Genomic DNA, 17,047 nt, shown 5'->3' on the forward strand with positions numbered 1-17,047 from the left:
TTTAAATCAGACAGATAAAAATCTATAAGATACCACATGAGTAATCTGTAATTGATTAATAATTTTTATGTATAATATATATGTTATTTTATTTTCTAGATAGTACTGGTTAATTTAATAAAGTTATTACCTAACTTACATTTCTGATAGCTTTTACTTAGTTATAAAAGTTTTTTAATAATTTTACATTTAACAAGTTTATTATGTATCTACATGTAATATATATTTAATATTTAAATCCATATGTTTCTAGGTGGAAAAGTGATGATTGCTGACAGAAGTAGTGATTGACGATTGTGTTCCATTTTGAAGAAACATTGATATATTAATTCATTCAGCAGAACACAAGAGCTTTCAAAAAAGATTCACAACCGTAAGCTTATTTTATAATTAAAATATCTGTTCAAATTTCTTGTGTGGTTCAAATATGTATGAACCAGAAGTTTTCGAAGAAGATTTGCTAATTCCACCTGGAGAAGATGTTACTCTTCCCCCAGCCCTTGAACAAGCATTGAACAATATTCAAGCAACAGAGTATTCACAAGAAGATAACACCGAAGTTGTACAGCCTACAGTTGAAGATGTTGAGGATGAGGATGATTATGAGGATGATGATGATGAAGAAGAACAAATAGTTAAAATGTCTTCTAAAGATCGTAAAGTAGCTAAAAGAAGGAAGAAAAAGTATAAGAAAAAAAAGAAGAAACAATTAAAAAATGAGCAAAAAGTAAAAGAAACAACATCCTCAGACAAAGAGAACAAGGTTGATAAATTAGATATTGAGGTTGAATACATACAAGAAACTTTAAGCGTGTTCAACCTTGTACCTATGTATAGGCAATATGCTAAAGTGTTTGAGAATTTCAAAATTCCTGAACCAGAACAAAAACCAGCAGATCTAGATGGTGGTCAAGAAGCTACTTTACCCAGTTTAGATTTAAAGAAAGTGCCTAAGCTCCCTGAACAAGAAGATGATGATGATCTTAGAGATAAAGATGGAGAAAATCAGCAGAAGGGCTCTGATAAATTGTCAAGAAGGCAATTTAAAAAGGTTACTCGTTTAAGTGTAGCTGAATTAAAGCAACTTGTTTCTAGACCAGATGTTGTAGAAATGCATGACGTTACTGCCAGAGATCCTCATCTCTTAATACAATTAAAAGCACATCGTAACACAGTACCTGTACCTCGTCATTGGTGCTTTAAGCGTAAGTATTTACAAGGTAAACGAGGTATTGAAAAGCCACCATTTGATTTACCTGATTTTATTAAGCGCACTGGTATCATGGAGATGAGAGCTGCTCATCAAGAAAAAGAAGATGAAAAGTCGTTAAAAAATAAAATGAGAGAAAGGGTTCGGCCTAAAATGGGAAAGATTGATATTGATTACAAAAAATTACATGACGCGTTTTTTAAATTGCAAACTAAACCAAGATTATCTCTTCATGGTGACTTGTATTATGAAGGCAAAGAATATGAGACTAAACTTAGAGAAAAGAAACCTGGTGACTTAAGTGCTGAATTACGTACTGCGTTAGGTATGCCAGTCGGTCATAACGCTCACAAAGTTCCTCCACCGTGGCTTATCGCTATGCAGCGTTATGGTCCACCGCCGTCTTATCCAGCACTTAAAATACCTGGTCTTAATGCTCCCATTCCTGAAGGATGTTCTTTCGGTTACCATGCTGGTGGTTGGGGAAAACCTCCTGTAGATGAACGTGGTCGACCTCTTTATGGTAATGTGTTTGGTACACCATCTGATTATGATGAATCACATGTAGCTGAAGAGCAAATTGATAAATCTATGTGGGGAGAACCAGATTCTGAATCGGATGCAGAAGAAAGTGAAGAGGAGGAAGAGGAAGAAGAAGTTAAAGAAACCGAAGAAGTAGCAATTGACGCTAGTGGTATTGCCACACCGGTCGCTGAAGGCTTAGCTACACCATCAGGAATTATGTCTGGATTACCAAGTGGTTACGAAACACCCGAATATATTGAATTAAGAAAACGAAAGATTGAATCTGAAATGGAAAGTAGCGAACAACAACCACTCTACCATGTCTTACCAGAGAAGAAGGTAGACACTGTCCGTGGCTCTATGATGGCATCTACACACATGTATGACATACCAACTGCTGCGTCAAATAAACCTGGTGAAGTTGAAGTCAGCTTAGATCCATCTGAATTGGAATTAGCTGGAGATGTAGAAGCTATGGCAGCTAGATATGAGCAAAGAATGAAGGATCAACAGGGCGGGGAAGATGATGGCACAGAAACCGAAAAGAAAAAAGGACAAAAACGGAAAGCCGCTCAAGAAGCAAAAACAAGCAAAAAATATAAAGATTTCAAATTTTAAACAAATGAAATTAAATTATACCTTGTGCATTTTAGAAAATATTAAAATATTGTGTATAAATTATACAACTCTTTGTATTCAACTTTTTACAGTCGCTATAAAGTGTATAAATTATGTTGTATTTGAACGGAATTGGTGTAAAATTTGTGCTGAACTTATAAATGAAATCCACTGAATAAACTTATTATTTAGAGCTACATGAACAATATTTGATTACGGTTACAAACACTTTCATAAAAATAAATTTTAAAAAATATTTAACACTGCGCGTATTATAATTAAATTATATTTTTGTGGATAATGGAAACAATGAAAACATTATAGCTGTCTACAAATAATAATCAATTACGCGTAGGAAATTCAACTCTAATTTAGCGGTGTGGTACAAAAATTATTTGTTTTACATGGCATGATTAGTATGACATTATTAAGTGTACTTATCAAACGATTGTGATGTAATTAAATAGGTGTTTTTTAGATTTTTCTTTGAATAAATTTTTAAATGTACGCCTACCTATATAATATCATGTTATATATTAACGGCATTGTAGTATTATCAATATTATGTGTTAAGGCTAACTGTGACCAGTTTGAAATAAGTTAAAAATGTATACAGACCGCCTTGTGTTTACTTTCAGGTTTTGACTCTGAATACGTTTTGGTGAATAATGCCCCGGAGTATTTTACGATCGATTCTGTCGGACTGGAGACCAATCTGATGTAACGTTTCAGACAAATTATTTAGGCGAGACCACGTCCTATTAACTCAATATATTATTATTAGCTTATAATTATGCTGAGCATCGCTCGGTCGTGTACTTAGTGTCTGTGTGATTATTTTCGGTAGGTATACAGTGTAAGCGCAGGCGCCACTTCTATATAGGCTTATGATTTTACTTGACTTTTACTAGAAGTTTGGTACAGAGAGGTTTGTGATCGAGATCAAATTTAACGGAAATCGACTTGGTCTGATCCTCCGCGGTGCATTCCTGCAGACAATTCGTTGACGTTAACTGCAAGGCGCATAACTCAGACGGCGGCGATAACATATATATATATATTCACGAGCTGCAGTCGTCGACTCGGGCACACTTTCGACGTCGTCGTCCGGTAAAAATAAAATAAAACTGACCATCGACAACTCCAAACCGCCCTCGTACGTACTGGAGTACTGTATTATCTCTTGCATGTGCAGGTCACTCATCGCCCGTTTCTGTTGAAGCTCCAAGTTCCGGTGGTTGCTGATAAAAAAAAACCTCCTGCAGGTAATGCCAGCAGGTTCCTTTGCGTTTGCTACCTGAAGGGGCGCGGTGGCAGTTTTTTTTAGACCAAGTCAGTGATGGGTATGGGTGTGGTGGGTTCTTGTTGCTGAGTATCGACTAGGAGTGTAGCACGGAATAGTGAATGATTTGCCGGGTTGATATATTTTCAAACTTAAATCTGAAATTTGGTGGGCAGGTGAGAGGGTGATGGACAGAGTCTTTGCGGAACTCTTGGAATAAAATATCTCGCGCCACTGCTTGTTCCTCATCGTTATTAGCGTGACTTCGATATCATACCTATTATAACGGCCGAATATTTTACGATTCACGTCAGAACGTCGCTAACATGGATATACTGCAGCCGCATTACTGCTCGATTATTTTTATCGGAGTACGCTCTTTTTAAAGACTATAGTATACTTAGATGCAAAGAAATCGAATTTAAGACGAGTTGTTCATATGTTTTAAGTAACTATATTTAAATATTAAAGTGAGTATGTACCTCGCAAAATGTTGGTACTGTATACTTAAATTAAGATAGAACTAATTCCAAAAGCAGTCTAACTACGCGTCCGAAATTTAATGTATATAAATCTAAATACTCCAAACAACATTCTACTTATAGGAATAATAATGTAAAATTAGTGTTGTAAACCAAAAGAGAACGTCGAATAAAAATAATACACTTAAAAACTATATTAAGATAAAAAATTGAAAAATAATGTACGTTGATTGATGAAATAATGTGGGTAGGCATATTTTAATTGATAATATTGTCGTGTGTAAGGGACATTCTTTTTAACACGAACAACTCATATTCATCTCATTTAATTTAAATTTAAACGCACTGACTAATTGTGCAGTCATTGCGATCTTTTTAGCAACATATGTAGCTTTCTTAATTTTTCATCTAAATAAAGAGACTGTTTTTGTTCTATGGCTGGGAGGTAATAGGTAAACAGTCCAGTATTAATTCTACAATGATAAATTAAATACTTACAAAGTAATAAGTGATATTATTATATAAATCCTCGTGACGACAAGTCGTTTAACCGGCTCGGTGGTCAATATCTATAATATGCAGTATTGCATCCAGTGCATTCTATTATGTCTTCTGTGTCTGTCAAGATGGAATAGGACAATAAGTCACATAACGAGATAAGTTCCGATTGTACAATATTCAATATTATTATTTTTTCTTTTTTTTTTATCGATTTATTAAAATTAAATTAAAAAATGAGTACTTCATTCGGTGAACCTTACTTTCCTGCAGTTTTACTCGCACACGTTGAACGAAATTGCTCGGAAAAGCCTTGGTAAGACGTCTTGGTTTTTTTATTAGGAACGCAAAATAATTCCAAGACGATTGTTGTCTCGAAACATTATAATAATATGTCTTACTTGTCACGCCAATACTTGAGTTGGTATATCGTTAAAAAATCCTAAACATCCGTTCGTGAATAAAAATCTCATTAAATCTCTCTAGCGCTTTCAGAGTTGATTGATATGGTATGGTTTACCGGCAATAATAATAGTAAAAAAAAAAAAAAAAAACGGTTAAACCCCTCACTGAGGTACACCTTTTTTTGATCACAACCCTAAACATATTATTCAAGAATCACTTTCTTCTAGGCGTAATCTTGCAGCCATTTGATGCACGTCCAAACTTTAATTATAATTATATCTTATGGATTATACACTCGTCTTGTTCTACTGATCGAGTTTTTTCAATAAAAATAGACTCGCCTCACTATCGTTACAACTCGACAACTCCGCACGGAATATAGATTGTATATCCCGAAAATGTTACAAATTTTACAATGTTGATTTAGGTATTCGATACAAAAACAAAATGTTTGGTTATCTAAGGTTTTCTAATAGGTACCTTTTTTTTTTCGTATTAAATCACCACATGGGAGCCGAACTGTTATTGCTTAGCTCTAAATTCACATTGCATTAGCTCCTTTTCTAATAGGTACCTAATGGCTAACGCGTTTACTTTTAGTTTTCCTTTAACTAGTATCTGTACCTACGCCTATTTTACTTAAAATTGATTATTATATTATAATCACGAAGATAAATATATATATTAACGTACACAAATTACTTAGCTATTTATTTTGATAAACTTTATTTTTTGTATATATTAAGCGTATAATTGTAATTTTTTTCATTCTAAATTTGTATTTATTTGTGATAGTGTAGCGTATACTATACTTATTGTAATTCATTATAAAAATACTTAAATAAACATAATGTAACGCAATTGAGCTCGTGCGGGCTTTTGTGTTGGTAAAAAAAAAAACTAATACTAATAATCATTGTCAACTGAACGGTGACGTGTGTGTTTTGCAGGGACTGCGTGAAAATCGTCTGGATCCAATAACGCTCGCTTGCAGCAATGAACAGGATTCCTATTTGCGAGGTGATCGACCAGCGTCCGTTGACCGACAACGACGAGCCGTCTTCCGTGTTTCGACCGCTGTCCGGCGACGAGTGCTCTGTCGCGCTGACCCACGTCCGGCCACTGCAGGCCCCGTTGGCCGACTGCGGCCCGTCCAGGTGGTTCGACGGCACGGACCGCGCGCTGGTGTTTGTGCTCGGCGAGGCGGACTGCGTGGTGGACAGGGGCCTGGAAGCGGTGGTGGCCGGCATGCGGCCGGGCGAGCTCCGGGAGTTTTGCGTGGGCGACGGACGCGGTGGCCGCGTTACCGGCCGAGTCCGGCTGTCGGCCGTGCGGAAGACGGCTGGCGGCGCTGGCTGGCGCGGCGACGACAGGCTGAAACTCGCGGAGGCGGCCCGGCACAAGGACTTGGGCAACCGCCTGTACGGACAGGGCCGGTTCGTGGACGCGTTTCACCGGTTCAACCGAGCGGCCAGAGCGGTGCTGTTCGTCCGGGACGTGGACGCTGTCCGCGGCGACTGGGACGCCATGTACGCGGTCGTGTGCAACAACATGGCCGCCTGCCAGCTGCGGCTGGGCAACTACGAGCACGCCTACCGGCTGTCCTGCAAGGTGTTGGCCGTCGACCCGAGAAACGTCAAGGCCCTGGTTCGCCGGTGCCAGGCGTCCGCCGAGCTCCGCATGTTCGAAGGCGCCTTGGTCGACGCCGTCCGTGCCCTGGACATCGAACCCGGCAACGCGGTGGCCGAGCGGTACCGTAATGTGGCCGCACGCGGCGTGGACGACCAGAACGCCCGTTACGGCGACATGGTCAAGAAGATGTTCGCCTGAGACGGCCCAGCCGCTTGTACGTACGTGTTTGTCCGTACCTATGGCAATTCCGACTAACAACAAATATAATACGTATCTACCTCCCCCCTGTAATAATTTTCATGTTACTTCCAATGTGTAATAAACAATGTTGTCAATACCGATTTGTGATTTATTAATATATTGTTGTTATATACCTATAGCCTAGGTATATAGGTCAAATATATTGACCTAAGTATGTCAATTTTAAATAATACCATAAATCATGTTGTTATAATATGACCGTTTAGGTGTCTTTTTGTTAGGTACTTACCTATATAGCGTCATGTTTACACGTTACCTACATTTGAGTTAGATCGTAAGTTTTATAGTTATTCATTCGTACAGGATATAGCAGGTTGTTGTATAGATGTATGCTTCTAGTACTGTATAGTGTAGGTACCATATTGAACAAAGTATTCCGAGTAAAATATTCGGCTTTGGAATAATTAAGGTCGCCACCGCTGCTGTGTGAGACGACCTTTAAAGCCTAAAATGGTGAAAAAAAATTTCAAAAAAGTTAATAATTTTTGATATATTTTATGTTTAAACGAATTTGGATTGTCCGCTACCTACATAATATGGAAAAGAACAGTAGTCTTTCCTTCGTATCTTTGCTATAAAATATATTTTTATTTTATCAGAAGAGTAAACAGGTTAAAGAAAATAAAAATTGGGTAAGCCCACCCAACGCGGTAAACTTAATACTGTTGAATAAACAGACTAAACTTTTTTTTATACCAACCTTAATTTACAAATACATTATTTGGTTTAAGTGCACATAGTCATAATATAAATGAGATATTGAGAAGAGCAATTGACGAGGAAATCGTTGCATTATAAAATTGACTGTTAAGTTGCTGTAAGAAATTTAGCTAAAATACTTTTATCAACCACCCAAGTTCTGCTTGAACAAAAATATTAATAATAAATGAAATAAAAGCGTGTGTCTATCGAGCTTGAATTAGAAGAATATATATTAAATACCTAATAAATAGATATTATTGTCAACATTTTATATGATTTAGGCTGAAATAAAAAAAGTTTATAATATTTTGGAACAGATTATAGTTTCATGTTATTTGAAAGGAACTGGTTACAAAATAGATACTTTAGATGTAGTTTAAGTACTTGATTGAAAAAATTCACATATTAAAAACTATATATAATAACTCAAGAATTACAAAATATGTTTCATTAAAAATATAGAACATACATTTAATCATAAAATTATGAACACAACCTAAACACCCAAAACATTGACAATCGGTGTCTGATACTAAACATATAATATGCTAAGTACAAAACATCTGGTATTTTTAACATAAAATTAAAGTTGCACATTCACATTGTATTGGAATAAATAACTTAATTTTGATTGCTCTATTTTTTATATATAATTAAATACCATTCGCTCAAATGTGATTGTGAATATTACAAAAATAAATAATATAACCCTTATTTTTTTTTCAGTTTTTTACTATTACATAACTCCAGAAAAAAATAACAGTCCCGTAATTAACTTAACATCCATGGCACTTAAAATAGTAATATTTATGTACATACAATTTAATCTTAAACCCATGGTAAAATGGTTATTGATTTACATATATTTAGACAATGTAATAATTAATTAATATATTATAATTCTTTACCAATAAACCGTTGCGTTGAATGTTTTCACATAAAACAATAGTATAATCCATAATTAACATAAATTAAAAATCGGAAATACAATAACTTATCTAAATAAAATTATTTAAACATTAGTTATTATTATTACGAATACATTATTGGCGAGTAAGGCATAACGGACCTAACAATTAGCTGTATGTTAAAAAATATTAAAATCAAATTAGTATAGCTAAGTACAAGAAATTATACGGATTGGTTGGTTCTAGTCTCCATGATTTGAGCAATTTATCTAAGAAAAATGACAATTAAAAAATATTTGGAAGACTAAGATGGGATTTTCTAATGAAAAATTAATAAAATCAGATAATATAAATATGATTGTTGAATTGAATATGTCTATTAGATGTGGCTAAATGTTTCATATAATAATTAAAAATAAATGTTACTTAATAAAAAATGTTATTATTTTTTATATGTTAAAATATATCTATGGTATGAATTTTCTTGAAACAAAATGTATAATTGGGTTGAAAAAATAATGATACGATCTTCACGAAATCAACACAATAAATACTATCAATTACCATTACACATAACATTTAGAAATGATGATAAACAAAATTAATTTCACATACAAGTAGATAGGTATAACATTTTATATATATATATATAAAAAAAAATATATATAATCACAGAAAGTTAACAAACATGTGCCATTTATGATACGACTTAACACCGTCATGACGCAATATTATATCATGACTGTTTAAATCTATCGTTTATGTCAACACGAGAATTCATTCTTTGCATAGGCCTTTTTCCAAATGGCGACTGAACACCAGAAATAGGAGATGTTGTGTTATTCACAGCTATGTTGATTGCTTGGTTAGTGGCTTGTTCCAAACCTTTTTGAAGGAAAATTTCATAACATGGCTTCAGAAACTAAAACAATTTCAAATAATTAATAACTATAATATATGTTTTAATGGTTAATAGAAATACTAACATTGTCCCACATAATATTAGCAGCATCATCAATAGTTGAACCTAGATCACCATGTATTCCACTATACCTGTAATAAAATACAAAAATTAAAAATATTTATTGAAACATTAAAATCTATGAGATAAGCAGTAATAAAAACTCAACAAAATATTAGAATTTACGAATCACAAGAATTGATAAAGTATTAAGTAATTGTTTAACTATGACATAAAAAAAATTCTAATTTTCTATAGAAATTATGACTCAATCGACTATTTTTTTTAAAGACTTAGAGATATAGGTATTATAGTTTTAAGGAATTTGTTTCTTGGGGTATGCGCTCACACACACACTAATTAAGTATAAGAAAATAGTAGATAAAAATGCAGCATAAAATCAAAGATGATCTCTTTTGTGTATATAAATTTAGCAAATGTCATGGTCACTATAATATTATAATTATCTATCTTATTAATTATAAAATGTTTTGAGTCTTATGATTTCCAATCTATGTTATCAAAATAATCTAGATATAACTTCCAGTATATTGGTATGCATTCAAAGGGTAATCGGAATAAAAATCCCTAGACTTAAGTATAATATAATTTTCAAACATAAACAATAATATTTTGTTTTATTAATACAATATATTACTATATAAATTAAGTAATACAATTGTTAGCAATAGACCAAATTGAACATTGTGTTTAAGTGAATGAAAATTTGAGTTTCTAATTGCCACTCAAAAACAGGTGATAAAATGTGGGATATGAAATATATATTGATATAATTCCAAGACTAAAGCCAAATTGTCAAATTTAAAGATGTTAATGAGACCATTTGTAATACAACAGAAGAAATAAAAATTAAAAGCTATTAAATCTATAGCTTAATACAAAGATTGTTTCTAAAGCACTGAGATTACTGGAAGCACTGTCTAAAAGCTGAAAACAATGGTTCGAAGGGAATTAATTTAAACAGATTGTAGTATTTACAAAACATTTTGCCTTGAAGACATCTCATTCACATATTTAACTATTGTTAATAAATAATTAAATAATTAATATACTTGCCTTATATAAGCCCACAATATAAGAACGAGAAGAGCAAGGCCCATTATTAAGTTAATACCACTGGCTACAGAGTATATTCCAAAGAAGTTAAATAATCCAGATATGAAATAACAAGCAACTGCAACTGCGAAGAATACTGCAGGTGTACGAGCAGATTTAAATACGTTTTTACTTTCATTTTGTGATTTAAATTTTAAGAAGTCTTCATCAATATCCTAAAAAATATTTGAAGGTTAAAACAGCTAGGTGATATTAAGTAATAAAGAATTATATAATGTATATAGTCTTACACTTTCTAATTTAAATTTGTAAGATTCTGAAAATTCATCACCACCCATTTTTCTTTTAGCAATGAATTGTTCCATAGCCATGTCTTTACTCTTAATGTGCTCCTCATCTAGTGTGTTGTTATTTAAATATGGCCTGTTACCACCACAAATGGTATCCATTGTCTGGCGGTAAACTTCTCGAGCAGACGCAACAGCAGATAAATTATTGGCTTCAGCCGTTGTCTAACATTTAATTATTATAATTATAGTTTTTTTTGCTTTCTTTTTATAGACATTTTCTTAAACTTACAACAAGCATAGATTTTGGTTCTGGTAGTTCAGCTCCAGTAAACAATTTAATGTATGCTTTGAAATACTGCACTAACTCTTTTGCTTTTATTTTTTGTCCACCAATTTCTTTTAAAATTAATCTGTCTGGTCTTAACAACATTGGTATCATTGTTATAAGATTTTGTTTGAATTCTGGTTCAATTTCTAAACAATAAACATTCAATATATAATTCCACTAAATATTATTTTAGTAAGAATTTTTATTACCCGAAAGTTTGCCATCAAAATTAGGATTAGTTGCAACATTCAAACCGGGGTGAGGCATCAAATAACAACTGATATCAGAAAAACACGATTTGATGTGTTTTCTTAGAGACTGAAGTTCTGGGTGTTGTTTTTCAGATATTTGCAGTCTTTTGTCTAATATTTTTTGCCCTCCATCTGCTCCATATTCTGCTTCATATGGAAAACTCCAATCTCTAACCAAGAACTGCAACTTTTGGAATGGTTTTGTACCAGTATCTTCTAGTGCTAAACGACCATATTCGGTGAATAACTAAACAAACAAAAAGCAAAAAGTTTATTAATTAGGGGAATTGAAATAAAATCAGAAAAAAAATACCTGTAAATGTTGTAAATCATCTTCTTGTATGTTAAATTTTAGATTATATATTTGGATTGAGCTAAGCAAAGTGCTTAATGCAAAGACTGTGGCACAATCTTTGACTGTACTTTCACTATCAAATGTACCTTGGGTATCAAGTAGTATGATGGCTACCTTTTCACCATCTTCTAAGGTGGCTTTAAATACTTCAGACCACATAAGAATACCTGTAGTGTCTCTATCAGATCCACCACGCCAGGTAAAGCCATCCAATGGCTTATCATCTGAACCAATCCAATGTGCATCTTCATTTATTAGGTTTAAATGATACTATAATATTATAATTTATTAATGATTTATGATAATACAATGTTTAAGATTAGTTGTTTTTAGATTATTTACTGTGGCTTTCATGTATCTGAGAAAAAAATCCATTAAAAATGATTTTCCTTTTCGGTAAGATCCAGCAACAGATACCACGACAACATTTCTATCTTTAATATCATCTTTTAAAAGAATACTTTCAAGAGCTTCTTCATCAAGTATGAACTGATGATCTTCTTCTGCCAAAACTATTGGTACTGGTTTACCAACATTTATAGCATCTTGAACTTCTGCCATAATGTCTGCAAAAATAATATAATGGTTTAAAATGTTTGTTCCATTGTATTTAATTAAATAATTATTACTGGTAGGTACTAGATAGATATTAACAGGGGTGCCCACAGAAATAGAAATCTGGGGTGGGGAGAGGAATCAAAATTTCTAGTAACACAAAAAATACCTATTTTGTTTTGTTTTTAAAAATAATACAACAATTTATTTAACTAAAATTAAGAGAGGAATGGCCTCCAGCACCCCTCTGTGGACACCCATGGGAACTTAAAATATAATATGAATACCTAAATTTATTAAAGTAAACAAAACATATCTATTATAATCTTGTTAAAAAAATTATATTTTCCCTGTAAAATATAATAAAATATAAATAAAATAAATCTTTTACAAGATTATAATGGATATTTTCGTTTACTTAAATATTATGATGATGAGATACTAAGATACTAAGATTTACTATATGTATTCTAACTTTTGAGAGTAGGTAATATAAACAATTTGAATTTGCATCCTATTTTTTTGTTAAAAACAATATTTAGTGCTTAAGGGTTTTCTAAAAGTATCTTCTAATAAAATAAGTAGGCAAAGCTGTTAGTATATTAATTTAATAAATTCAAATACAATACAAATATCAATTAATAAGTTATAACTAATATAAATAACATTTTTACTGGATCGTTTTATATTTTAAGATTTTACAAGGAGAACACTAAAAAAGATGAAATATTCATGGCAATAACCACTAAATTGTTATTTTTTTTAATCAAGAGCCACTTGGCACCACCCCTTATTCAATTTTTAATTTAAAATTAAGTAGGTACTTACCAGCAATATAAAATGTTACTACTGTTTAGGTTAGGAATTATGTACATTAATTACCATGAAATTAGTTTTGAAAAATATGTCTAATGCAATTTAACCTGTTAGATTGTAGCATTGTACTATTATTTAATGTAGGTAACCTTCTAACAATACAACGAGGTCAACAAAGAAGCATAACAAGCTGATTTTCTCCTACTCTTAAGTCATTAATTCTAGAAAATAAATGTATATTTCTAGGACTTACTCAAAAATTTTTTTTTAATGTTTGCTTAATTAAAATACTTATTTTAGTGTTTAAAAACTTCAGAATTAATAATAATAATATATTAAACTTCTTTAAACAATTATGCACAAATAAATGCTTTTAAACTACAATAATTAATGAAGGTAAAATAAAACATTTTGTTTGGAAGGCGCTTTGATGTGGAAGGAAGGCTAGATGACCTGGAAATGATTATTTGCCCAAATCCCAATTGGCCACCAGTCTGATGGTATTTTAAGACTTTAGAAATACATGCCAACGTTTAAATATACGTAGAAATATACATGAACAGATACAAAAAATGTTTGCACCTTATTCAAAAATAATAGTAAATATAATACTTAAATGAATCGTATAATAGCTGACCTAATAATCAATGTTCCTTAGGACATACTTAAATAAAAATATAATTTCAGATTTTATTTAATATTAATAAAATTAATAATGCATTTTGAAATGGATTTTAATTAAATTTTCTACAAATATAGATATACTTAGAAATTTTCAATATTCAGTTGTGATGAATAGGCAGAAGAATATGTGTTAGGAAAATTTAACTAAATAATTAAAAACCAATAAATGTAATTAGGCCCGTAATTAGGTAATTTTATTATAGTTTATACACTTTTTTGAGTATTTAAATACGTTTTATAATTATTATTTAATAGATACATATACTCAAAAAATGTATAAAGAATGCTTTTATTAGGCACCTATAAAAAAATCACCAAATATTTTTAACTTAAAAAGCAATGAACTAATAAATACGGAAATGTGATAACTTTAAATCATTTATGATGTGTAAAGAAAGAACAGTTATATTTTTGATAGAATTATAGAATATTTAAACATTTAAATGACATTCAGAGTGTCAAAGTGATATGCGGATTCAGGATTGTTCAAGGAGGGGTAGATTTTCAAAAGATATTTAATAATCGCAAGGGTTGCTTTACACTCACTTTCCATACCTGTCACTGTCATCTTCAATGGTATTAAATTTATATTACAGAAAATAAATGTTCATTAATAAAGTACTCTGGACTAAAGTAGTAAATTTGAGTATAATAATTTCTTGCCTAAAAAAAATTTGATGGAAATATTCAGATTTTCTATTATGTTATAAGTTCCTAACCTATGTAGGTGTTGCATTTATTGATATTATTAAGATATTACTGAATTATTTTCTTTTTAATCAATGTTTGCATAATTTCTAAATGTACTACTTAAATGTATTAACATTTATTTCACTAGGTGTAATCTAATAGGAATTTAATATACATTAGATATTACTGATTTTAAATTAAATTAAAAATAATGATTTAATGTAAACATTTTAATTTTACTAGGTTCTTACACACGTATTTAATAAATTAATACTTAATGTGAAAAACATTAAACTGATAAGAGGATTAAATGACTAGGTATTTAATTTTTAGACGAGTTAACTACAGAGGAAACCACCAATACATTTTAAAGATTGGAAAATGTTATCAAAAATCTCTAATAGAGACCCATTATTTTTTGTACAACATTAATTGATATAATGCATTCATCAAGAAAATAACAAAATTATTATTTTAATAAGAATATTGTTATGGTGAAATTTAAATATTGTGATTGTTTTTAAAGCTCTGTATAGTGTATAGATAGATAATACATGAAAACAAAACAATTAAATGCATAAACATATTTTCTAACAGGTGATAGGTACAAGACCTCGCAGAATGGGTACAAGAATGTTATTTGAATACAAACATAAGACCTATATAGAATAACTGCAGTGTTTAAAAACAATGCTATGAAACTGTTAGTTATCATTGGGCTGTTACTTAATTCAGTGATAACATTTAACAACAGTAGCACAAAAGAGCAATTAATAACTACCTTTCAGAGACGTTCACTAGAGACAACGGTCTCAATAAATAAATTGTGCACAATCACTAAATACTGTAGACGCACACATCCAATATAAGTAGCACCAAGAGTACAAGCTACATTATGTCATTTATGGGCATTACACGCAAAACGGTGAGGGGGAGAACCACCAAAATGGAATCCTAGATAGCTGCTTATGTTAGCAATCAATTCCCACCATCGTCATCATAGCTGCACACGAAAATTGGGGACACCGACCGGCGAGCCATGGGCATCGACTATTTATTTTTTATACGATTTATCACTATATTGCACTTATCTGTGTGCAATGAATTTTTGAGGTGCTTACCAGTCGTCGATGGACAGTGTTCTAGTCTATCAAGATACTCTTTCGGCTCTGGACGTTTAGAATTTTGACAAGCACGCTGCAGAACCGATCGTCAAAAAAACGCAAACCCAACCGGGATACAGAAATCGGGAATCAAAAATTAATTAAATCACACACATCGACACGACACGATCGCATGCACACGAAAACGTTGAGAGTCACCGTAAATAATCGAACGGCATATATTATTATCTCGAACGAACACCCACTTGTTTCGGTGTAGTTGGCCCACGGTCGGAGGCTCGGAGCAGGGAAAAATAACAAACGTCTAAAGTCTAATGTCTATCATTAAAAAAAAACTTGTTTATCGCGTATTTGTGTTGACGGCTGCGCGGCAAATGGCACTGATGCGCGTGCGCACGACGTACACCACGGCCGCGCGACTAAACCGCCGCCGAAAACCGTTGACGTCACCACCACCGCGGGCAGCGCGATCTTCCGGACAGATGCCGGATACACATTGCAGTATTGCACGAACATCACAATAATAATAATAATAAGTACTCAATATTTATTTGGAATTTCATTGCTCATATTAATAATTAATATTATGTTGGTAATTTATGTGATATTTTTGTTTAATAATATATTATCATACTATTATTGTAAACTCACGAGTTACGAAACGTTATTGGCTATTAATGATGTGCACCGTATGCAATAATTTGATTGTATAACGTTATTGTAGATTGATAATATTTTAAATCGAACGTTATGTTTTCGATATATTTTATTACTCTATTTTATACAAATAGTCATCAGCGTTGATGCACATTAAAATAAAGTACTGAATGGAGCGACCATCATCGATGATTATTGATTTCAGACAATCTCTTGTGTGCGGATCAAAAATTCAAAATTATTACAGAAAAAAATGTTTCAATTGTTGTATTGATGGTTTATGAGTTATGATATAGGTAGGTAGGTATTATAAATACAATACTACAGTGGTGTTTTTTCTATTATTTAATTAGTATTTAAACTCTGGTCGATGTTTTTGTGACTTGTTGTTTGCAGAGCATACGTCACATACCGACAGATGTCGCTTGGATAATATGTCGAAATAGAAAAACACCGTTTGTCGATAATATTATTGTTCCCATCAATAGTCTATCGTTTTTTATTATTATAATTATTTAATAAATTTATAGTTATTAGCTGGTTTTTACTGCTGCTGCCTGCTTGTTTGGGGGAGGGGGAGGATACTATTGGTTAGGAACACGATAAGATGTGTGGCAAGCAGGGCTAATCTAGGATTTGTATGCAACAGCATGTTTTTTTCCGACTTCTGACTATTGAATTTGTCAGTAATGTCCACGAATCACCTCATGATGAGATAAATGGTGATGTTTTTATT

The 17,047-nt window shown here is 32.2% G+C and overlaps 3 protein-coding genes across 8 annotated transcripts; 2 read left to right on the forward strand and 1 right to left on the reverse strand.

Moving 5' to 3' along the window:
- Window positions 1–253: 253 nt before the first annotated feature.
- LOC149054835 (tetratricopeptide repeat protein 9C-like) lies at window positions 254–6,993 on the forward strand. 5 transcript variants are annotated; one of them, XM_089229411.1, is made up of 5 exons: window positions 254–373; window positions 2,992–3,196; window positions 3,265–3,463; window positions 3,549–3,618; window positions 5,971–6,993. In XM_089229411.1, exon 5 carries the CDS (start codon window positions 6,017–6,019, stop codon window positions 6,848–6,850), a length of 834 nt encoding a protein of 277 aa, XP_089085537.1. In that variant the 5' UTR covers window positions 254–373; window positions 2,992–3,196; window positions 3,265–3,463; window positions 3,549–3,618; window positions 5,971–6,016; the 3' UTR covers window positions 6,851–6,993. The 5 variants fall into 5 exon arrangements, with proteins under 5 accessions (XP_089085537.1, XP_089085535.1, XP_089085536.1 ...); XM_089229409.1 differs by having other exon boundaries at window positions 3,265–3,618; XM_089229410.1 differs by having other exon boundaries at window positions 3,268–3,618.
- On the forward strand, window positions 373–2,550 carry LOC107172511 (splicing factor 3B subunit 2-like). The gene has a single exon (XM_015522800.2). The coding sequence runs from the start codon at window positions 428–430 to the stop codon at window positions 2,351–2,353; it is 1,926 nt and encodes a 641-aa protein (XP_015378286.2). The 5' UTR covers window positions 373–427; the 3' UTR covers window positions 2,354–2,550.
- A 1,025-nt stretch (window positions 6,994–8,018) lies between the features above and the next one.
- LOC149054836 (atlastin-like) lies at window positions 8,019–16,014 on the reverse strand. Of its 2 annotated transcripts, none has more exons than XM_089229404.1 (9): window positions 15,652–16,014; window positions 12,128–12,351; window positions 11,744–12,055; window positions 11,389–11,677; window positions 11,141–11,325; window positions 10,852–11,073; window positions 10,562–10,776; window positions 9,510–9,576; window positions 8,019–9,445 (listed from the first exon to the last, which is right to left on the reverse strand). In XM_089229404.1, the coding sequence occupies exons 2-9, from the start codon at window positions 12,344–12,346 to the stop codon at window positions 9,260–9,262; spliced, it is 1,695 nt and encodes a 564-aa protein (XP_089085530.1). In that variant the 5' UTR covers window positions 12,347–12,351; window positions 15,652–16,014; the 3' UTR covers window positions 8,019–9,259. The 2 variants fall into 2 exon arrangements, with proteins under 2 accessions (XP_089085530.1, XP_089085531.1); XM_089229405.1 differs by lacking the exon at window positions 15,652–16,014 and adding an exon at window positions 13,169–13,190.
- Window positions 16,015–17,047: the final 1,033 nt, after the last annotated feature.

The sequence above is a fragment of the Diuraphis noxia genome, unplaced genomic scaffold (genome assembly GCF_037042655.1).
Source record: "Diuraphis noxia isolate RWA-SAM2 unplaced genomic scaffold, SU_Dnox_SAM2 contig0005, whole genome shotgun sequence".
NCBI lineage: Eukaryota > Metazoa > Arthropoda > Insecta > Hemiptera > Aphididae > Diuraphis > Diuraphis noxia.